Consider the following 25323-nt stretch of genomic DNA (forward strand, 5'->3'; position numbering starts at 1 on the left):
AAGGTTTTGTTTATCATAAAGTCCAGCCTATACCTAAAGCAGAAGATGGTGGAAGGATCTGTCCAGTGACTACCACCTGGAAAAAAAAATCTTCCTTTCCCAGAAGATATCTACTTCATATGGGTATCTGAAGAAAAGTCTGAAACTCCAACATTCCGAACTTCCAGCATGCCCAATCACAGCATGCAGAAGGAGAACTGTCCACATAGTAGCTGGACAAATACAAATACAGAAGGAAGCACAAGGGTTGAACCACATACATTAGGAAACACCAAAGACTGCTTTCTCCAACAAAAACAAGGCAGAAATGTTTCTCTCCTAGACAATGTTTCTCTCCTTCTCTTCCTTCCTTAGGAGCTCCACAGTTGAGCTCCTAAGGAAGGAAGAGACAGACCCACAGAAAATTTTCAAATTCAGGGCAGGAAATTACATAGGCAGCAAAACCACACACTTAGGCAAAATTTGCACAGATTTACTTTGTAAATCTATACACAGAAGACAAAATCAGTATGCATAGCTGAAAAAAAATCTATTAATAGATGTGGACTAAATTAATGGTAATTTTCTTCTGCTTTGTATGAAAACAGTACTGTTTAATATTTTCATAAAAAAACAGTAATGAAAAATATGTTGTGATGCCTACTCATAACAATCCCAAAACTCCACTCCATATAAGTACTCATATCCCTGTGTTTTCAAAAACCTTTTGTGGATTTAGAAAGCATCCAGTCAGGAAACAGACCAAAAACCACGTTTCTCAAAACTGAATACCAGGCTGAGTATCATAGCCCGAGTGGCTGCTATTTAAATCAAGAGGTGTCAAAATTCATGGGCTGAGCCACATTCACACGGAATCACAAATAATTCACAAATCACACACTAGTGCACGGCCGTGGGCTGCTGACAAACAGCATGAAAGGTCATGTTAATTCAAATCACTGGCCATGCTGGCATGGCAAGACCCAACACAGAGAGCAGACTAAAGTAAAGCTGTGTGATCAATCCCTAAGACTTAAAATATACCTAACTGTGTATTTTATAATATAATAATATACTTAATATATGTATCCTCATGCAACTTGCATCTTTTGTTGAAGACATTTATTTTGCAAAGAGAATTGTCCAGGAAGGTATAATTTTCAGCTAGTTAGGTGAAGGAAAAGCAAGAACTGAGACACAGAGTCTGTATGAACAAAACTGGGTCTCACTGTGCTAGTAAACATGGCTTGGACCAGGTTCTGGTGGAGACTGAACTGAAGAAGGAATGAAACTGAAAAGGCCAGGGATGGACAGGTCAGAGGGGGGCACAGCATTTGTACTGGGTCTTAAGAAAAAGACAGCAAAATCTGCAAACACAGCAGCACATACTGATCCAGAACTCTGAGTCCTGCAGTCTTCACATTCCTCTGCTGTCAGCACATCTGGGTGGAACCCAGTCATGTTCACATCCCCTGGCTCGCAGCAGAACCTTCCTGAAGGTCCAGTCCCATGCACACCAGAGGTCTGTGGAAACTGCCACTACAAAAAACACTTCAGCCCCTTCTTGTCTCATGATCCATCATTCTTTGTGATGGCCTGTGCACACATGAAGCCAAGAAATAAACAATCAAGAAAACACATTATTTTTAAGGTGCATTGAATTTAACCCTGATCTGTTCCCCACTAGGCTTTCCTGCCAGGCCACACAAATTGGAGTGAGCAGGAGTGCGAGGCCAGGAGAAGAAGTGAAGGACTGATGTATTAACAGCAGCACCAGTTTGGATCAGCTTGTAATGGTTGTGAAACTACAACCTCAGCACATAATACCAAACCATTGAAATGGGTTTAACCCAGGGTTACTGTGGCCTGTCCCCCTTACAGCCCAGGCAATCCAGAACCCCCCAGTGAGTCCTTTCAAAGCAAGAATCTGGCAGAAAAATGATCCTGAAAAGAAGAAAATATATTTTCATTTCAGTTTAAGCTGTTTTCTACAGCTGCCCATTTCTCCTGTTCTGAGAACACTGATTATCTGTGCTTCATTTTCAGAGCCTGATTTGATGCCTGTGCCTGATTCACAGGAGCACTCTGTGCTCACTGCTGTAACAGAAGTAGGTGGGAGAGGCCATCTGAAAAGAATGATCTGAGGGGTCTTAAAATAGGCACCCCAAAATAAAGGATACCTTTTACTTTAATCACATTGCACCTCTGTTGCTCATTTGCAAAACGGATATATGCAAATGATAGACCATGCTCCTCACAAAGAGGATGGTACAAAAATGAACACAATGAATGTCCATGAAGCAGTTGGCCTCTGTTGTTCTGAAGTCTGTGTAGAAAACCTTGTGAAAAGATTCCATCTTCTGAAGAGTATTTCAGAAGCATGCGACAGACAGGATCTACTTGCGGAACACCAGAGGAGAAATGCTGTGAGCAGAAATTCAGCACAGTCCCTTCTGTGCACTGGTGTGTGACAAAGAATAGTGTGTGATATCATTGGAGATTTTATCTTAGTGCTTATGCAAACAGAGGCCGAATTAAGGTTGCAGAGGCAGCTTAATTCTCACATTTCTTAACTCCAGAGGGCTTAGCATCGCCGTCTAACACTGTCTAACAAGCTGGGTGCGAGTCCCTCGTGTGCACTTCACCCCAGGTCTGACAGACAGCTAACACCTCCCTGCTGCTTCAGCACCTCCGCATCACCCACGTAGGTGTGGCGGAGTCCGAAGTCTACGAAGCCCATGGCCGGAGCTGCAGGAGCCCTCCTGCTTCTCCTCCTCCTCCTGCTCTTCCTCCCGCAGCTGCCGCATTTCCTTCCCGCCGGCAGTGCGAGGCTAAGCCACTAGATGGGGTGCGGCGTGCCCGGCTCCCCCCTCCCCGGGGAGAGGCGTTTCAATCATCTTTTGGCTTCAGGTTTTGCAGCCAACCAAAAAACAAAAGAGGTGAAACGCAGCACAAAAAAAGGCATAGCCAGCTTCCTCCCAAGCAGTTAACTTCTGCTTGTTCCTCGTGTTCGGCGTGAAAGGGAAGAAATCAAACGGAGTACACAAACCCCCGGGAATGCTCGGTGCGTCGATCCTGGCGGATGCGGAGCCGCCGCTGCCTGCAATGGGCACGGCAGGTGCTCAGGCTTTGGCACGGGTATCAGTCATACCTGCTTTGCCTCGTCTTGTCTCAGCTCCTCGAACCCAGACTGCGCAAGGATCAGTCAGCGATTTCCCTGGCAGTCCACACACATCTGTTTTTCTACTCCACGCGCCAGTCCCAGTGAAATACAGCAGGCACAGTTCCCGTCCCCACCAATACACGCCAAATCTCTCTCCCTCTCTCTCTTAATAATGATCTGGAAGCTGGGTAAAAACAACATGCTCGCTTTTAGCAAAGAGCATGCTTTCTCATTACAGGGGTAAGGAAGAGGAAAGAGGACGTGAGGAAACTGTGACTCAAAAAAAGATAACTACAAAATTAAAGGGGAAAAACTCCTTTCTAAAAGAGTCAGTCCTTTCCAATGGGAAGACAGTGGTTTAATCAGTTAGTCCCCAACTGAACTGAATAATGGTGGCCAGATTACAGCTCTCTTCTCGAATGATCTTTTAGAGAAGGTGTGATGAAGTTGAAGCATGTCTAGTCCATCCAGGAAGGAGAGAAGGGACTTGTATCTACCTGCATTTCCACCACTGCTGAATTATGCCTTCTCTCACTCTTCCCCAAGAGCTTACATGAAGAATTGTCCCTCTGAAGGCACAATCCATCCCAATAACAATATTTATATTAAACCTGTATGTAAAGTACAACCAAACACTCCTTCCCAACATCCAGCTTCTTCCAGCTTCCCACAAAAACACCAGCACCTGAGATCCCCTGCAGAGTACTCTCTCATGACCTGGCCCAGCCTTTTCAGCTCCTACCGACTCCTTCTCCATGGCCAAGAGAAGGAGAGCAAAAAGCCAGGATGATTTTGAAGTCAGTCTTTTCCTTTCCTTGTATGGCATGAATAGGGAAAGTCCCCCTGCTCAGGAGAGGAAGACTGCCTGAGAGCAGCTGCTGGGGATGCTCCGAACACAAGGCAGCAGTACAGGCAGGGGTAACCACTCCTGCCGCTCTCCTCTTTACCCCAGCAATGGAACTTGAATTTCGCAGTCTGTCACAGGCAACACTGCACAGACTGATTTCCCTGCAACTGTCTCAAAAACCACCTTGAAAGAGCCACATGCAGGGGCATACCCAAGTGGGAATGCAGCACCTGGATTTGGCAGGATTGCACTTGAGTTGTGAACTGGGAGAGGAGCACAGGCAGACAGATGTGCGCCTGCCCAACAGTGAGTCCTGTCACATACCCTGCAGGTGAAAACTCAATTTAACTTTCATTCCTGATTAATTTGGACTTTCACAAAGAGAAGTAGATGTAAAAAATGTGGCAGAAAAAGAAACAAAGGAAGTAAAATAAGAAAGTGCACTTGAGCTGTTGACTTTTTAATTCATTGCAAAAATGCTGATAAAATGTGCAGTGCATCACTCCTGGACATCAGTGCAGACCGATCCTGTCTAAGGAGTTTGCAGTCTTTATATAAATTAATAGACAGAAAAAAATCCCAAGTGCAGTGCATTTGATCATATATATTAATATGGAGACTGCTGATCCACATCTGGCTAAAATAAATGTGTTTTTACACAAATTAGGTTACCACTGATACAAACACTTTTGGCTTATACTACAGAGCACGAACAGATGATCAACACTATTGCTTTGGGGCAGCACTGTGCTTGAGGAAGTCAACACACATCAGCTGGGCTGTGGTAATTGTTCCTAGCCTTTCACAATTAGAAGAAGCCTCTAGCTTAAACTACCTTAAGCACTGATTACATTGTTTAAATGAGCACATTTTACCTTACATTTGTAACCACTTAGGAACACAGCACTAGCAGGCATTGTGGCTCAACTACTGGATGCTACCTGGGGAAAAGCAGATCGACTGGATCTCTTGCAATCCTTTGGCCACACCAGAATTACACAAGATCCAGACTCAATAAACTTCCACAGGTGACAAACAAGAATAGCAACCACCTGGAAAATGAGCTGATAAAAGCAACCTACTCTTGATGCCAGCGTACCCTATTTATACACCACTAAAACTCTGAAATTTTGCACTGACTCTTGCATATCTCAAGAAGCAGTATGGAATATTTATTGCAGAAATAACTTTGTTAAAATTCTGCAGAGTCCTTAAAGTCAAACCTTAGCCATTAAGTCTGCAAAGACATCTCCACATGATCAGCTGTATGAAGCTTTCAAATGTAACTCCTCTGATTTATTTTGTTTTCTGATATAAAGTACTTTTTGGTATTCTGCAATATGTGAAATATCTGACCAATTGCAAAAACGTGTTTGGGACACTTGCTGAGATCCATTTCACTGGATCTTCACAAATAAATTCATTCCTATTGCAGCACCAGGGTGCATAAACATAGTATTGATAAAAATGAATACTAAGCAAGTTTACAAAATTTTTGCCTTCAAATCATATTACCATGAAGGCTTAGTTATTTGTTCTCTACTCTACAGTACAAGTGCTGATAATCCAAAACATTTTCAAAAATTACAAGCCACACCACTATATCCAAGACACTACATATGCTTGATGCCCCTTCAATTTACTTTCCTCAATTTGCTTTCAATTGTCTTTTAATTTTCAACCATAAGATCAAAACCTCCCATTTGAAAACAATCAGTTGAATCACACAGCTTTGTCTTAATATACTAAATGTGCAAGATCAGAGATAAAGTTGTTGGCAACACAGCTAATGTAACTCTGCAGCAAGTTCCCTGAAGTAATCAGAATTAGGTACTCAGTTACGCTTTACTTGGGCCCATGACAAAGGGCAGCATTATTGTTGTGCTCTGAGGGGACAGTCCCAGGGTAGAACTGTGAGTACCAAAATTGTTATGGTGTAGTGTAGTGATAACTGAACTAACTTCATGTGTCTGCCCTAGCTCCAGCTTGTGTGCTCTCCAGTTCTCCTTTGTTTTAAAGGTCGCAGTTGGCCAAGGGCCTGAGTTCAGTAGGTACTGTATCCACCAGTGGCAGGAAAAAGTGCATTAAAAAGGCATATATAAATGATCAAAAATGGGTAAATTGAATATTTCTTCCCAGTTTTTAGTATCTGTCTGTGGGTTGCTCTACTGGATAACCACAAATTATCTACAAGCAGAACAGACATTAAATTCTTAATACATTTCACCCATAGTTTTCATAGAGCGATATGGATTTGGTCCACACCATTCTCTTTGCTTACCTCTAATAGCCCAGACTCTCCTTTTCTTGTGTGGGTTTTTTTCCTGCTACACTTGCCTGACATTTTTGCACCAGCCTCTGAAGGCTGCCCAAGAAGAATTCCAGCTGTGGAGTCATGAGCAGCTCTGGTGTCTGCCCTCATTGTCCAACCCAACCAACCAAAACCACTCCTCAACCCCACCTGCACCCTCTGCAGACCTCCTGACAACCCAAACTGGTGTGTAATCATTCATTCCCCACTTTGGTGCTACTTCTGCAGCCTTGCTTTTGCAAAGAGGAAGAGAATTCCCATCCCCGGCTTTGCAGCCCTGGGCCACTCCAGCAGCCACTGAAGCCTAACCCTGCAGCACCCTGCACAACCTCTGAACCTCAGGGGAAACACAGAGCCCTCAGGAACATTTTTTGCATACTGCTAAAAGATAATTAGGGACTTCAGAAGAAGAGGTAAGAAAACATGGCTTCAAGATGTAGCTTCATTCCCACTGAACAGCACTGCTTTGTGCCATGTGGAGCCAGAACACTTCTCCCTCCATTATTTTCTCTGATGACAATGAATTATTTTCCCATACTGAAAGTTTCAAATGAAAGCCTTGAAGCGACTGCAACTTCTTCAGGTGGGTTTTACCTGGGGGGAACCCCTTTCCATGGCAGCCTTGCCTCTCTGAGGAAAAGCTAGGCTACTAAAATAAAGCTGCTGGAGTGAAGCCAAATCGTGGCTTCAGGAAAACGGATGCTATGTCAGGGCTTTATTGACGTTGTAAATCTTTGCAGTTAAGAAAAATCAAATTTCTGCATGCTGAAGTGATCATTTCTTGGAGCAGTGCTAGAGACAGCATGGGAGCTGACAAAAAAAAGGACAGTGGCTCCAATCTTGCTGGGTGAAATATGTCCTGGTGCAGAAAACCCCTAAAACATCCTGCACATTAACAGGACTTAAGCTGGAGGCTTGAGTATAGGGTAAAGCCTTACACAGGACATCTCTGCCCTGAACTGTCTCTCTTTCCTGGAGCTGAAGTTAATGGGAGCCAGTAAATGCCCAGCTGATTCCAGCAGTGGTGATTCTGCTGAATAAAACAAAGTTTAAACGAGCTGGTGTGGACATCAGTGGTAATGCAGCTGGGAGACAAGGGCTGCACGGGGACTAGCCAGAAGGCTGAGGTTTGGACACCACAGATCAGCCAGCTCTGTGCTACTGACTGCCATGGTACTCAAAATAATTGCAGTCCTCTGGAGAGAGTCTATAGATAAACTCTGTCCTATGTTAATGCACCATCATATAGAGCTATTTACAGGCAGTACTTAGTAAATTACTTAAGCATGTATTTAAACAGGCTGCTGAACATCAGTGTGATTAATACTTTGCTGAATTAGAGATATAATATGAATACATTTTTCTGCTGTTGCAGTTTTTCATTATATACACTTAAAAACTGGACATAAGGATTTTCTTTCCGTTTTGCATCCAGCAAATGAGTTAATTTGGGAGTCAAATTCTGCCTTAGTTATGCCTGCACAATGCCTTTCATATGCATGAGGGCAGAAGACTTCTTTTTAATTGGACTTATTTTTTGTTAGTCTATAATCAAGAAAAAACCCAAATCTGGTTCCTTGCTTCTGATCCTGCAGCTCTTTGACATTCCTTTCATGTCACTTCAATCAGAAAAGTACCTTTTACATATGGTGTGCATGTTGGTTAAGGCCATGCACACACAGCAGCTTCAATTCTTGACCAGCAAGCAAGCAGCTGCTGCTGAGTACAGATTGGAGCCACACATTTTGTTATTCTGCATGTAAAACTGGGTGGGGGGGAGGGAGGAGAAGAGAAGAAACATGCCTCATACATCACTCATCATGGTAATTCTATTTAAATATATTTTAATGATTTCTAACAACATAATTTGCCAAGCCTCCCCACCTCAAAGTGGTGCAAGAACATTTCTCTCTCATATTTTCCTTTGCTGCTTAGCAGAGGTGGAACATTTACCATTTTTCTAGTAAGTTCTGGAGTCAAACCTTTTTTCAATCCACATCTATAGATATGTATATGTGTTTTTAAAGTACTGCAAAATAATTGCAGTCCTCTAGAGAGAGTCTACAGATAAACTCTTTTACCATCTTCTAGTAAGTTTTTGAGTAAAACCTTTTTTTCAATCCACACACACATACATACATACATATATATATATGTATATATGTATGTATGTATGTGTTTTGAAAGAAATGTAAAAGATATTTTTCTGATTGAAGTGACATGAAAGGAATGTCAAAGAGCTGCAGGATCAGAAAGAAAGAACCAGATTTGCTTTTTTTCTTGATTATATACTAATATACACACAAACACACACACACACATATATATACACACACACATATACATACATATATATATACACACACATATACATACATATATATAGGTATGTATATGTATATCTATTTAAAATAGTCAGAACTGATATACATTAATTTCATCACTGCAAACCATCACTTGCATTTACTTGCAGTTTCTGCTCATGAGGAAACGAGCTTGATTTAATAGTTTTAGCCACAGCCATCTCAAGAGTTGAAGACTTCCCCCCCCCCCCAAATTAAAGCTAAATAGTGTGCATTAAATACATTATCTACTTGTAATAAAAGGGGAATTTTTAAGATGATTCAGTCACAGATAATTTGTTGCTGCAAACGACAGGCTTACATCAGCCTGAGTGGCCACTCTGAGTGTTTGCTGAGCCCAGGGAATGCTCGGGTAGCTTACCCACTCCATGGAAAACAGATGTTTGCACTGTGGAAAACATTCCCATTCCCTTTCATGGCCTTAAGGATCCTGAGTGGGATCTCTCATGCCAAACAGCTGGGGTGCTGGGCTTGCTCACCCACCAGAGCCCTCACATGCAGGTTAGTGCAGGGCACTGCAGCAGGAAACCAGCCACCATTCCATGCCAAAATCACAGCCCAGTTTATTTGACACTCAGCCCCCAAGAAGCCATCAGAGTAATTCTCCAGAACAGCTGTGGAGGGGCTCAAAGGCACCCCTTTTTTTCAGCCTGGGGTGATCTATTCACAAGCAGAGGCAGCACAGCTGTGGGGCTGCCTTTGTTGCTCTTGCCTGGAAAATACAAGAGAGCACTTGTCTAGACTGATGGGAAGGCATATGTTAAAGCAATTAATTAATTTGCCCCAAAAGATTGAGGCCAGGCCAGGATTTGTCCCTTTCCCAGTGCTCAGTCTGATTGTAAGCAATGGGACTTCCACCATTTCCCATGGGAGATTATTCCACAACCTAATAGATCTCAATGTCAGGAAGTTTTTTCCTGATATTCAGCCATAATTCATATCCATGAATTATGAGCTACTGTCGACATCACATCCATTGAGGCATTCCTAGAGCCTGCTTCATTTAAAATTATATGCTCTAGTTATGCAGAGTTTCTGTGTACTAGGGCAAAATGCTTTTTCTGCAGGTTAATTCATTACTATTCAATTTGTTAACACTTTTTTTCTCGGTGTGAACAGTCATCCTGCAGTTGCATACCCTGTATAGTAGCACAATCCCCATTTGGGAGCAGAATCACAATATATAAATATGACAAAACAACATACCAAAACCCATCCCTGTAAAGACATATTAGTCTGTTCCTGCAGATGCTCCAGCATTCAGTTAAATCAAAGCAGTAGCTCATACAACACCTGGTATGAGACAAAGCTCAGAGAAAACCTTTCTCAAGTATTTAATACATTTTATTTCTGTCTTAAAAAGGGGGAAGGTAGGGGAGGAGGGGGGGCAGTAGGGAAGGGGAAAGGGATGGGAAGGGAAGGGAGAAAGGAACTTAAGCTGTGAGAAAATAGAGGAAAATTGAAAAGAGAATGACTTCCTATAAACAATGAGCCTCTACAACACAGTAAGAACATACAACAGCAAATAAAGTTGAGGATGCAAAATTTTCACTTCTTACCACTAAAGCCCTTAGAAAAATGGAGAAAGCTAAGGCAGGCTTCAAAAATCTGTATTGCAAATAATTGTGTACAAAATACTTCTGAGAAGGAAACTGCCTTTTAATAACATTTGAGGGGGAAAATTCATAAAATGTACCAATCTCTCAAAGAAATCAGAGGATTTCAATTAGAGTTTTTTATTGTTACATTTTACCCAGCCAGAAGAGTTCCGCCATCCTGTTTTCAACCCATTTTACATAAATGCCACATTAGCCACTGGAAAAGGGAATGCTTTCCAAAGACTCTAGAAACACACCTGAGTTCATTTTCTTCTCCATATGTGCCTAGCTCCCATTAATGCTACATAAATCCCAGAGCAAGTAGGTAAGAATACATACACAAATTTTACCCGAAATTAACTAAAAGCCAGAAAGCAAGGAGCACTGAATTTGCACAGTGACACATAATTTTGTGTTAAAGTTATTCCAGATGGTTGATTTTTTTAGAGACAGTGGCCATTTAGTATTGAGGGACCTACACAAACAGGTCTGGTGAGAACATTTTGGCAAGGTAGAAATGATGTGACTTTATTGAAATCTGTATCTAGCCAGGTGGGACACTTGCTTTGGAAAGAAGTCAGGACAAGGCAGCTTCCAGTTCCTACTGGACCAGATGTGTGTACATAGCAGACACACAATGCCCATAAGCTGAGATGGACTCAAAACTTTGCAGAGCCTCTAGGGTGGCATTAAGCCCGTGTATCCACATTCTGTTGATCACCTGGTGAAGTCATAACAACTCATCATTTGTAGCTAGGCAGTTTCTGGTTTGCAGTTAATCTTGCAAAGCTTGACAAAACTTGGTTTGGTGGAGCTGTGAAATACCCTTTGGGACATACATGAAGAATTCACAAGCTAAAAAATTGTGCTCTAACTGCAACCCTCTTCCACAAGAGATGTTGAGATGAGAAGGGACGTTCTGATGTGACTATGGTTTTGCCAAAACATTTGAAATATTTTTTTCGTTTTACCTTGGAACTAAGCAGTAGAAGTTCCTGCAAAATGGAACTGTCATCCTCAAGCCATCTGTAAAGATATGTAACTCAAGTTGAAAGATGACTTGGAAAAAGGTAAGCTCTGTGATCCAGGAAGAAGGCTTTGAGTCAAAGGTTCTGATGCCCTTGCAAGGATGTAGCAAGGAGTGGCATCTCCAGGAGCCAGCACCTTTCTTTGTAAGATGTCCTCACAGCAGCCTGACATCAGCATCTGCTGTGAAAATGGCACCGATCATGGGGTAACTCACCTGTCTTACACCTGCTGCCTTCTCACCCAGCTCTCCGCTGCCTCAGTGCCCTGCCTGAGGAAGGAGCACTCCTGACCATTTTGGATGGGGGTTGTGCCCTGCTCTCTCATCCCACTCAGGTTTTCAACCACAAAGGGTCCTGGCTGAGCACAGGCAGGCAACAGGACATTCAGGTAACACTTATGGACTCTCCCTGGAAATAACTGTTTGCCAATGGCACTTTTGAGGATGAAGATGACTAGGTAGCTTCAGGCATCTTTGTATACGCAACAGGAAATGAACAGCCTGGTTTCCAAACAGGTAGGTGTTCACAAGTTCATAACAAAAGACAGAGAGTAGCCAAGAGAAGCTGAAAGACTCTTGAGAGGATTAGCACAAACAGACTGAATGCAGTGAAAAGACTTGTTTCAAAGATACACTTCAGCAAGATGTGTAGGCACTGGGAACACAGGAATAGAAAGCTATCCAGAATTTACAACACACCACATTTACAAGTAAGGCACAGGGAACAGAAGAAACAATCAAGTAACACTTGTGTAAATGGAGAAGCTGGCAACATTGTAATCAAAAACAAAAATGTGCTGAAAGAGGGCTGACATTTCTTGAAAGTTATCTCAAATGGCAGTGCAGAAGAAAATAATATTTAACACATAATTAAAGCAATCATTGTGAGAACCTGCTACATTTTCACCTGCTACCTTTTACTCATTCTCAGACTTCTGTCTTGCTCTGAGACACGCAGGAGTGCGCCATGAATGGCACTTGCACAGCTGAACTCCCACGCGTCATCCTCAGAACGGGAGCTGTGGTTAACCTCTGCTATGTCACATGTAGAAAAATACTCTTCAGTGCATTTCTGTTCCTCACTTCTATATTCTCACTTCCCTGTAGGTGTAAAACGTGGTTTATTGGCAGTGTGTATGACCACCTTGAATTAATCTCCTAAATCCAGGCTTAAAGCTGGATAGTCATACCAACCAGCCAAGTGTTCTGTGTGTGAATCTTTCTTCCTTTGTGACCACATTTTACTGCTTCTGAACCTTTTAAAACAGTCTAAGAATGAAAAATATAGATGGAATTTATGTTTTAAAATTAGCTTTCAGTGCAACCCATGTGTTTCTTTAAGGAAGATGCATAGAAGCATATGCATACGTGAACATGTACAACTTCTACATACACCTACCACATTTACTAGACCTGTCTGGTGGGTAATATAAAGACTACTGGCTTAGCAATATGCTAATGCTTGCTCAAGCTTCTCAATGCAGTGCTGAAACCATCCTTGACACAGCACTGAAGCAGAAGCTGCAGCATCCCCAACTGCTGGATAAATGGAGTAAGAGAGATGAAATTTATCAGGGCTGCCAAGAAGTGCTCATCAAGACACATTTTTTGACTAACATAAGCGTGCACTATTCTCACAACTACAAAAAAAAAAAAAAAAAGGAGGGGGAGGAAGAAATTAGAGCAAGCGTTTATCAAGACAACCTGTCCATGTGATTTCATACATTTTTTGCAAACATCACTTCCTTTATTCAGTTACCAACTGTTTTGGGGTAAATTGAAGGAGAAAACCTTTGCTTCTAATATCATTCTTCAAAAAAGTAAAAGCTTTACAGTGATTGAATGTATTTACTTCAAAGACACCACATTTCCAAAGGCACAATGTGTGCTAGGCATCCAGTAGTACTCAAGTTGACACTTAAGCCTTTGAAAATTTCTTCCAAGAACCTCTGATGTGAGCTATAATCATACTCTTTGTCTTATAAGTAGCCAACCTGGAAAATAGAAAACTAGATAAAATACTCCAACACATGAAGGATTGAGAAGTTCTCAGAGACTGCAATGACATTTCAGAAAAGGAGGAACATGAGTTTTGTTATTAATTTCCTCAGGAAAGGCAAAGTATCATTCAGTATAGGAAAGGCTGATACAACTGAACACCACAGAACTGCCAAAGAAAACATGGAAAAAAGAAATATGACCTATTCCAGCAGAAACAATGCAGGCTGGAGTGACCTGGGTTCTCTATTGCTGACTTTGAAGTAAACCATTCTACCTTCCTTTCACTTGATTTCCCTTTGGATAAAGTACATAAATAATGATGGTCAAAGGGTTTTGAGAACCATCAGTATGGGTAAATGCTGGCTGACATGCAAAAATGTGGTTACTGAACACGGAGGACTGCTGCATGGTCACAGAACATATTCCAGGGAATTTTAAAAAGTCAAAATGGCAGAAATAACATATATTGTATTCAGGATGGACTACCTGCAGGGGACTGCTTCATGCAAAAATGAAAGCACAGCCAGCTTGGGGAAGGCAGGAAAAGATGGACTGCCTTTATCAGAGCATCAGGGGTGGAAAGGTTTCTGACTGCTCATTATGATCAGAGAACCAGATGAAGATGACAACTCTGTAACATTGTGTGATTGCCGCTGGCAGGAAGGAGAGGGATTGGGAAGGAAATCAAGGTGCCTGCTTCACTGTTTGTCTTTACACATGGACCAAACACAGCTGACTTAAACATACCTAGCAAAGAGCAGGAAGGCCAAGACAAACAGAAAAAAAGACTAAGGGATAACTAGGAGAAGAAGAAAGCTGAAAATAGATGCTGATCATCCTGACTAAATTCTCCGATCTGTCAAATTTCTGGACATTTCCCTGTCTTTCCCGGAAAAATATGAGACAGTTCTCATTGGACAATGATGTTGGTTTTTATGCTGGGTTAAAATCCAAACCTAGTGCAATCCCTAAGCATAAATGCATTATGGCCCAATATATTTGCCATTATTGGGAAGTTCACTGAATTCTCTCTGTGGTTCACCCACATGATGTGGTGAACTAGGGAAGTTAAGCAATTTTACAATTAACATCTTATTGAAAAACAAAGTATTTATATGAAAACAGTATCTGCTGCAGCTGCAGCTTCACATGGATGGAACATGCCACGCAAGAGTTCAGTAATGCTTCCAACATTTTACCTTTTGTGCTTCAGAGAAAAGGGAATTTTAGATTGCAGCAAGGAATCTCTGTATATCTAGAAACCTATAAGACCCGATTTCTCTTCTAGTCATCACTTCCAATCAGACAGATGGATAAATTGCTATAGCAAAACAACCACAAAAGAACCTCACCTAAAACAATGACTGCATCATTTTTATTTATTTCTTGCATTCTCTGTTCACATAGCAAGAAATTTAATTCCAGTTAGATCATTCTCTTGTGATACTTTTTTCTTTCATTTAATATATTTTTAAATGCTTAGAAGCATTATGACAGAAAAGCATGTATTTTTTTGCCCTGGTTTATACCCATCATCCTTACTATTACAACAAGACAAAAGCATTAAAGTAAAATTAATCATGTCAAAAGATTTTAGCAAAAAACAAGGGAGACCATGCATAAAGCATCGCTTTGTCTAGTGTGAAGTCACGCTCTGATTAAAAACATATAATGAAAGTGAAAGTAATACATCATTGCCTTAGCAGTAGGGTTTTTGGGAAAGCTATGCAATTCTGAACACAAAAAATCTTTATAGGCTCTGGATTTTGCAATTATTATAGAATAATTCTGACAAACAAAACATTGTTTCACTTCCTTAAAGTTTAATTAATCTTCAACGTTGCAGTTAAAACAAACAACCAAAGGAGTTCTAGAATTAAACACAATTAGACTCCTGGCAGGACCATAACTGGTAATTAAAACCCAAGCAGCAGTGGCTGGTTCTGAGCAGTGAGGTATGAGCTGGTGACACAGAGACCCCCTGCCAAAGCCCCAGATCCAGTAAGTAGTTATGAAGACTACAAAATATCAGGGAATAAAGAAAAACCATTAACAGAGCAGAACTTTTGCTGTTACTGAGGACTGCCACACTCCCTTCAGCTGCTCCATTTCTGTCACTGGGCAATGGTAGCCTGTTGCTGCTACATGACCTATGTAGTACCCAGCTAAAAAGTGAACAGTGTTTGTGCACATGTAGGCAAGCCTGAAAAGAAACCATGCAGCGAAGATATTTGCTGTACTTTATCATAAAGTCTGTAAAAGCCTCAACTTTGCTCAAGCACAACTGTGCAATAAGTGTTTCAAATTAAACACCAACGTACATATTATGATTTGCATAATATTATTTCTAATCTCAGATTAGGATTGTGCCCATATCAAGCAAAATTAGGTGGAAAAAAATGTTTGTAGAATGCCACTAACTTACTCCTTTTTTTTTCCTCTTCATTCTGCCTCTATGTTGTCAACATATAAACAATAACTCTCTGAGAAATACCAGATAGGAAAAATACACAGTAATACTAGACTGTGAAAAATCTACCGATCCCCTGAGCCATAGCATTCTTGCCTATAGATGATGACATTAAAAAATTGGAAATGGGTGCATGCTTCCCCTCCTCTCCTGGGTCTATGAACAAGGCAAGTTGTTTTCCTGATACCTTTCGAATTACTCCCATTAGTACTGATGCATTTGGTGCTTTGGCTATCCAGGCAGAGAGAGGTGGGCAGGATCCCCTGCCAATAGATCTAGTCTTGTCTAGGGAACAAAATGAGATTGCTCCTGTGCTGAGCTGTCATACTCGATAGCTCGTGCTGTTCCACCTGCACCCGTCCTCACAGCTCCAGCTGCAGTGCCATGGAGTCAGTAGTTCCTGATGGCTGATCTTCTCCTGCTCCTTATGCATCACACAAGGCAGGACACAGAGCCCTAAGCAACTGAGTGCTGAGAAGTGAGCCACTCTCCCTGCTGAGAAGGCAAAAGGAAACAGGCGAGCAGCTCCCTCTCAAATGGGTCTGCAAGCCCTGAGAGTAACTGCTGGGGCTTCTCTCAGTGGAGAGTGACAAGAGGAGATTCAGGCTCCTCTCATCCCCCTCCTCCTCAATGGTCCTGTCACTGCACCCAGGATTGAGTGTTTGCTCCTTTCCCACCATCCCTACCCCCAAATGCCACTGGCACAGAGAGCAGAAAATGAGGAATGTAAATGGGTTTGGAGGAAGGGAGGGGGACTTTCTGTGCACACTTACATTGGATCAGTAAGCTTCTAAGTGCAAAATGTGGCATTTTGTTGGTGTGTGGGGGAGCCTATTGGCAGCCAGAAGGTTAAAGAAAAAACTTTGTAACAGGAGAAAATCAAATACACCTAAGGCGATAATAAAATAGAACATCTTGAAATACCAGACTACAGGAACTGAAATTCTTTCCATCACAGAACCTCATGAGCAGGACATAGTTTTTGCTCTGTCCCTATTCACTAAGGAGCAAACCCATCGTTTGCACTGACAAGTTGAGAATGAACTGCAACATTGGAACTGAAAGTACTATCTAAATAAGGAAAAAAAAAAAAGCAAACAGAAAAAAATCTTCTGCCTTTGCTGCTGATTGTGTATCTCTGATAAGACAACAGTGGATTGAGAGAGAGGTAAAAAGGTAAAGAAAGAAAACTCCTTCCTAAATTGCGAAAAAACCCAACATGATAAATAAAGACAGAACTATGTCCTTAAATTTACACCCCCCATAAATGTCACAGCATGTTGATAGCACACCACGGCTGCACTGAACTACCACGATGTTTTAAGCTTGTACAGTTTGTTGTGTTCCTTAAGACTTTTCAGTCACAGCTCTTCAAGTCCCTGCACTCCTATGCTTCAATGTTTCACTGGAAGGACAGAAGATCTACTTGGACTTATCTCACATTCTCTCACAAGTTAGAAAAAAAAGGGGACACTTGAAACTCTCATTTCAACCAGGTTTTTTTAAAAAATAGTTATTGTTACCATTTTGTAAGTAGTAAAATATTTTCTAAGAAAGTATGCTTGTTAACATTTTGTCTTTTTCAGTGTGAAAAGACAGGCAATCTCCTCTGTGTTCTTCAGACTTTAGCCCAGGCCAAGAGGGCATCCTTTTCTGGCAGGATTTGCAAGAACAGGGTTACTCATGCCATGAAGGGCTGTGTATTTGGCAGCTGTTGTCTCAGCCAGCACTGGGACAGATCCTGGGACCTCCAGGGCTTCCAGTGCTGAGCAGCAAGTGCTTGAACCCGAGTGGCCAGGGCTGTAACAGACACCTTGGTTTTAACCACAGCATAGAATGTTACATGCACTGCCATAGAGGAAAGAGAACTTTCCTTCCCTATTTCTAAAGGTAACACAGAAAAGACTAAATTCTCTACATAAAATTATCCTGAAAAATCTCTCAACACCACCACAAACAGTTGGTCCAACACTAGAGATGGACATTTAACCAGAGCATTAAGGTATCCTGCCTCTGGGTAGTTTCCCACATTCTTGGAGACTGCAACACAATGTAAAAAACCAAGAGCTGAGTAAATTCTATTCTTACAAAATCTGATAATCAATGGCTAGTTAAGACTCAGAAAAAAACCTTTCTACTTTAATTCAGTAGAGAGTTCAGGTCTTGAAGCAAGGGATCCATTCCTCCTGCCTCTCCTGTTGAGCCACTGGATTAGACACAGCAAATGAAAAAAACACCTGCCTTAGGCAGTATCATTGATTTTTCACTGACTTACCATCTTCAGGATTTTCTTAGAAGTAGTTTACAGAGGTGGGTATTGTAACTCATTATTCTGAAAAATGTGAAGCATAATATATTCCCTAGCACAGATGCTATAAATTTTTATAATCTACATTTCATATAACCTTTTTTAATTGTCATTCTTTCCCAACACCCTCAACTATTAGTCCAGGTCATCTTTATGTAAACAGTCTTATGTGGCAACACTTTGTAAAAGGCTCCTAAATCTACCATGGGAAAAAAATCAGTCTGCAAGGGTATTATTTCAAGTCCTGCATCATAGCAATTTAAAATTTTTCTTCATCCTAACCTGTGCATGTAATATTAATGTGGATGTATGCCATTATAGGGCTTTGGATAAGGGAGAAGAAAAAGATCCTGTAAAATGTATTTTACTGGGAAAAAAAAAAAAAGCAAACAAAACAGGTCTAAAAGGAAATCCAGGTTTTACCAGTTGTCCAGTTTTAGAAGTATGGTTTTGATTTATGGATCAAAATTGCTCATTTATTATTTTATCTATACTGCTTTGGGCAATTTTGACAGTTAAAATTTAGTTTTATTGACCAATGCAGCCAGTTTAGCCACAAGGGGACTAATGCACACACAGCCTGCTGCACTCAAGAAGCTATGATTTGATTCCATGACCAAGTCAGACTGGGAATCACAACCAACATAACAATAAGTTCCAAATCTCGATGCTCGAGGCAAAATACTTACTCTAAAACCAATCCACTATTAAAAGAAGGTGGGAAAGAATTTTGTGATAGCAGCCTCCATGCACTGTTTATTGTAGCTGATATATTCCACCAATGCTTCTGTCAGCAATGGACGCAGGGTAGCACAGAGGAAACCTTTCTTTAATGATTGTGGACAACAGATAAAGCTGGAAGAAGGAAATGAAAATGCAAAACAGAATCAAAGGTGTGCTCTAGTACTATGGCTTACCAGGGATCTGACTCTTGAGAAAACTGTCTTGGAAAAAAAAGCCTTTTTTTTTTTTTTTCCTAAACCAGATTTTATTCATATATACATAAATATGCATGGGTTCATGTTGCAGCTTGAAAGACTTACAAGTTTACTTAAAAAAAAACTTACTGGAATGATTTTAAGCCAATGTTAATTTAGGCCTATCCTATTATAAAATTAGCATCTTCTGCAATCTCAATTTATTGCTCCATTGTGAAGCCCCTTGTGATACATAAACAAATCTCTGAAGAGAAACAAATCAATAAAGTGTCTAATTTGATTAACCATGTTTTTAAATTCATCAAGACAACTGTACAAAAATAAACCACTTACTTGTCAGTATTTTCCACGTCTTCTTTTCATCATCATAATACTGAACCAAATTGCTGGGTAGCCGGTCAGGTCCGGGAGGCAATCCTCCAACCAATAACAGCATTTTCTTATTGGAACGAATTCTTCACCCAAAACAAGAGGAAAGATGAACAACCACATTACTGAGGAGTATTTTTAGTGGCAACAAAATCATAACCATCAAAAGAATGTTCACTGCTTGCAGTTTTCTATTTCATTTTTTTTGTGTTTCTTTTCCCAATCATGTCTCAACAATTTCTTGAACCAAGCAGAAAAATGATCAGAAAAGCTGCGTATCTCTCTACTCATGGAATAATAAGCTTCCTTTATGCAATTTGTTAGAGGTTCATTCTAGAACGACCTTTTTCTTATATTATCCCTTTAAATCATCACTCTTTACAGCTGAATACACATGAAATGCTCTGGAGTTGTACTGAGGTTAAGCATTAAAGTTGCATGTCAAAAATCGTATTAGTCAAAATCATTATTATAAGCCATTCTACACTCAAAGAACCTTGAAAAAATTAAGGTTATGCAGAGAGTTTGTGAGCCAACTCTTTAATCACACACTGAACTTCAGATATATAGTTTAGTACAATTAGCAGCACTGGGCTAATGGTTATGGGTTAAATGCTACTTACAAGCACTTTTGTTTGTTTAATTTAGTCCAGATTCTCGCTTTCGTTCTCCCCCCCGGCTCCCCCCTTCGTCTTTGCTCTCCCCCTGTGCACCACTGGCTATAGCAACACCAATTGGTAAAAATGAGACTGTGATGTTGTTGTGAGCCTCCCCAGAGTGGAGCCCTGCCAATGCTTGCCACTGATCCAGCGGCATGAACCTGCTCAACTGTGCAAAGTCACTCTAATTCCCTCCCTCTGTTTTTCTACCTTCTCCCCCAGGGGGCAACCACTGAAAGGAGTGACTACCCACCCATCAAGAGCTGGCAATTCGCTGCTATTAACCGTGACCGTGATTCCCAATCTGCCTGGCAGTTCTTAAGAACAGGACTGCAATGTCTCATCTGCAGTAAAAGTGGTTATCTGCACCCTGGCCTCCAATGCCCCACCTGATGAACATACGATTTCTCTGCAGCATGAAGGGATTTAGCACAATTGTAAGTGAAAACTGGAGGGGAGGCGCAGACCCCCAGATGAGCCCTGATGCTTTAATAGTCACTTTGCATATAATTGAACTTTCACCAGTTATACTCAGCTTGGGTGAGACAACACTGAAATAAAGGTCTAGGCTCAAAATGTTCCTGTTAGGTAGGAAGGTGATGTAGCCTGGAAAACAGCCATCCATATGAATGACTGTGTAGTGGGACCACAGATTTGATGGAAAGCACCCTTGTCAAACACCATTTTTCCAGGCATGACAACACCTGTGTCAGTCTGCAGCGAACACTCCGGCCAATAAAGACACAGAACACCAGGAACCAAAGCCTACCACCAGAGATGCTCGTGGTGGGGTCAAAGCACCACTCAGGAGCTCCAAGCTCAGCAGTGAACTCCAGCAGTGGGAGCTTTCCAACTGAGGCACACTCATGGCTTCACTCCAGCTGCTGCCTAGAATGTGTGCTGGTGACCCAATGATTCACATTTGTAGCAGAACTGCATCTTCTTTTGAGAAGAACGGGCAAAAACGAACTACATTGTGCTGTAGACATGCACCAACCACAAGGAACATCCTTCCAGAAGGGAACACACAGCTGAGGGCTTGATCCACACAATGCTCCAGAATAAAATCTGTCAAATGGCTGTCCCAAAGACAACCATAGACTACAGATACATCTATGACAAGGATGGCCAGGGAACTATCTGGCATATGCACTTATCTGTTTTTTAAACAGATCTAGGGCTCAGAGAAGGTCATGAATTGACGGTGGATGAAACAAAACCCTCAGTGCAGGAGCAAGAGTTAAACCATGGGAGCAATGACACTGTCCCACACTGTCCTACCCTTTGATTCTCTCCCGACTTGGGGAGAGCCCCTGCAGTCCCTTGGTCTTTTTGATAAGCCAGCCCTGGATGCCTGCAGTGCACCTGCTATGTGCTGTCAATGAGCCCTGCTACCTGCCCAGCAGACTGCAGCTGTGTAGGATATCAGGAACCATCTCATGATCACTGTTAGCACAGATTCCATAAAGAGACCAAGCTCAGGGGAAAGCTTACTAAAGCACTGCCAGCATCTTATAACATTCAGTCTCCCCAGTAAAGCTTTTAATGAGAGAACATTTGATATGTTCTATGCAACATGGGAGTATGATAAACTGTTTTTGGTATGAGTTAGGGATGACTGCACACGTAACAAGTGGCAGAGCAAATCAGAGCCATAAGTCAGTTATGCATGACCATCCCTAACAATAGAGAATAAATTGTTTATTCCAACCCTCCTGTGTTGTATGTTATATCACAATCAACTCCCTGTGCATTGTAAAATTCAGAATGCCCTTGCAAGGTTTACTTGATAAAGGAGTTTATTTTGATTTTCATCTTTCATCTGTAAAACTCCCTTCTAACTCCAAAGCACTGTGAAAATCCAATGAATGGCCAAGGCTCAATAGTTAAGGTGAAGAATGAAATGTCAGATATAACTCTGAGTTTCCAGACTTTGGCAGTTGCAACTATGGTTAACATTACTTTTTCAGCCAAACAGCCTGAGAAGCTACTGTCTCCTGAGAAGGAGCAGTACTGCTATATTGGTGTGCTTAAAAAATACTAATTTTTAAAATATGTTTAAGATGGGAAGTAGCAAGAACAGACACTTCTAGTAAAAGTTTAGTAAGAAGTTAATAGTCAGCAAAGTCTCTACCAAAAGCACAGGGAAATTTCACATGGCAAAGAAGAGATGGGTACTTACACCCAAAATATCTAATTCATCTGCACTGAGAGCCCTTCCAATGAACCAAGTAAAGATAATACAGTGGCTAAAGACATGCAGGTTTTAAACTGATATGTCTCCTTGGAGCCAAATCCAGTTTTAAGTTTTAATGTGAAATGCTGCAATTTAGGTTTTGAAAAAGATTTTCTTTATTATGTCATGTTTATGTTTCATATTGCACTAAGCAGTACTGTTAGAATCTTATAATGCATTCTAAAATATGAAAAACATGTAAATGGTCACTGCTTATATGCAGAAGACTTTTCCAAATATTAATAAAAATGTTATTCAGTAAAACACTGTGATGAAAACAGGATTTAAAATATGTGTAATACATTGAGCAAGATAAAGTTTCCCCTTTCATGTATTATTGCATGTTTGCTATTTGGATAACTCAAAATTACAATGTGAAATGTTCTTCATTATATATGACACACTTTTTTTTTTTTTTTTTTTTACAGTCTAATATTCTATTCAGTTAATGCTGTGGTTCACAGTGTCCCCAGCAACGATTTTATGATCACCTTGTATTTTATTAACAGCAGTGGGTCTTGGTCAGGGAAGGCTAAACTGTGGACAGGCAGACTGATGTCATGGCAAAAAAGTTGAGATAAATTTATCCACATGTTATCTTGAAAGCATTACTTAGATTTAGACTCCAAAACTCTAGCTCTCACTGATGAACATGCACGTGTTGTTATTATTCTGCACACACTTTGCAGTTTCTGTTCGGCTAAGATTTTAAAACACTTAATTCACCTTAATTAAGTTCCTGGGTACCTCATGTGGTGTGAAATTTATTTTGTCTACTTACAAGACTGGAAACCAAAGTATATTTCAAAGTCAACATTTTCAAACTTGTGTAGTTTCCCTCGGGCGCACAAACCCAGGAATTTGAGTACTCACAGAAGTGGCTTCATTTTCAGAGATACCCATCAACATAACTAAATCCTACTCACTTCAAAGGTAGCAGCAGATGCCCATCAGCTCTAAAACTCAGATCACCAGTCCATGGTCTAAATTAACCATGAGTATTCATGGCAAGAGGCTGAGCCCAAGAGAGTTTATAGACTCTCAAGAAATCAGTAGAAAAGGCTGTAAGAGACCTCAACACTCCTGACAACCACTCCTACTCTTTTGCAACCTTGATGGCCTCATGTTAATGGAAAACGCATGAATGGGAAATACTCTTCTTGTACATTGTTTTTCTTTATTAACATATCCATCAATCTTGCACTGGTGGGTTTTCCTTATCTGGGCAATTAGTAGAAGTTTATTCTACAAAAGCTGGCAAGAAAACAAGCCTCCACAACAGGTTAGCTCCAGACTCTTCCAGTTTTCAAACAATGCACTAAGGCTCTACCCTCTGCATTAGGGAATGCAAATAAATGGAAAGAATACAACCATGAAGTGGCAATCCTGTGGCTCTTAATGCATCCAGTGCAGTGTTACACATCAGAAAGAGAAATGCATCCTAAGACATACAAGTGATCATGGCCATCAGTGAAAAAAAAAAGAAGAAAAAGAGTATTCAACTATACTTTTATCTTAACTCAGGGCTATAGTAAACCCAGAAGTCTGGATCATTAATTATCTTTTCATATAGGCTATCACCATGGCTTTGAGTATGGGTAGCTCTTCAGAGCAGGGACTTGATAGATATGATGGCATCCTTGCTCCTGCTTCAGTGCTGACCTTAAACATAGCAGAGCCAAATGGAACTCCAGGTGTTTGCCCACTGAACTCAAGCACAAACAAAATCAGCCATAAAACCAGCATGGACACAGCCAGGGCAGGTGAATGCATGGAGAGTTTTATTTACATCCTCAAATCTCGTTACATCAAAGGATTTGAGAAACCGGAGTCTGACAGTGATACTGTCAAAATAAGTAGCAAGAATCTCAGAAAAGGGGGCTGTGTTAACCTGCAGCAGAAACAAATTATTTCAGAGAGGTTTAGATACCAACCTCTAGATAATAGAAAAAGAGATACATACTATCCCAATCAACATTTCAGTAGCAGACCTTTTGTGGGTAAGCACCAAAAAGTTAATTTCATCTTCAGAAACCAGGACTTTAGCAACCCTTTTCTTCTCAAAAGACATCTGAAGGTATGCTGTGTCCAACAAAAAATGTAGTTGACAACCTAGTTTCAGTCTGCAAAACTGAACAAATGTTGCAAGCATCCATTTGCCCATGACTGAAAAAAAAGTTTTGCTATCGAGAACATGGGATGTGATCTTCAACAATTACCTCCCCAGCTCCTGGATGGGCATTTCAGTGCAACAAAAGTGTCATATGAAAACTGCTTATTTCAATGGATTTTGGCTTCCATAGCTGACTGCAAAGATAGCCATGATTAGTAACACATGTTTAATAGAGAGGAAATCTAATTATCCGGGAGTTTAACTATGAACTCAATGAAAGCCATAAGGTACAATGTAAAATTTATTTTGGACAAAGGATTTTATGAGGTTTTGTCATCACATAAAATGAATTAACAAACATCATAACCTATAGGTGAACAGGCATCCAGAATCTCTTGCTAACCCTACAGCAGTGCTAGGGAAGGACCTGAGTTCTCACATTCAACAGACCAAATCCTGCCTAATGCCTTTCTCCTTATGAATAAAGTACAGACATTAAAAACATCCTGATTTTTTCAAAATGTAGAGCACAAAAAAGTCTCTTGCAATTGATGACCAATAAATTTTTTTAGTTCTTTAGTTCAAAGAATTTTCAAAAATTTCCTGAATGTATGGAAGTTGCTTTATGAATGGATTTTTTTGCCTCTTCTAATTTGCACCTATTGCCCCAAGCACACTGGAATGAAAGTGAAAAAGCTTTCTAGAAATACTAAAAACCTGGAAACCAGTCTTATCATGAAGATTTTGGTTTTCATCTTTTCATTCTCCATATAGGCAGGCTTGGCAGAAGACCCCAGTTTTCACTGCAGCGGAGTTCACAGTAATATTCACTGAAGAGGATGCTCATTTAATATATGTTGCTGACCACTGACAGAATGAAGTTTAGGAAGACAAATACTAAGCTGAGAATGATTTGCTACAGACATTGATTGTTGGTTTCC

The 25323-nt window shown here is 40.8% G+C and overlaps 1 protein-coding gene across 1 annotated transcript in view; it reads right to left on the reverse strand.

Annotated features, from left to right (window-relative positions):
• KLHL14 (kelch like family member 14) overlaps positions 1-25323 on the reverse strand; it is a 59414-nt gene that overhangs the window by 24910 nt on the left and 9181 nt on the right. Inside the window, exon 2 of the mRNA XM_059860049.1 lies at positions 19339-19460. Coding sequence (XP_059716032.1) covers positions 19339-19460 — 122 coding nt within the window. The remainder of the gene's footprint in view (positions 1-19338; positions 19461-25323) is intronic.

Source organism: Haemorhous mexicanus, chromosome 1 (assembly GCF_027477595.1).
Source record: "Haemorhous mexicanus isolate bHaeMex1 chromosome 1, bHaeMex1.pri, whole genome shotgun sequence".
NCBI lineage: Eukaryota > Metazoa > Chordata > Aves > Passeriformes > Fringillidae > Haemorhous > Haemorhous mexicanus.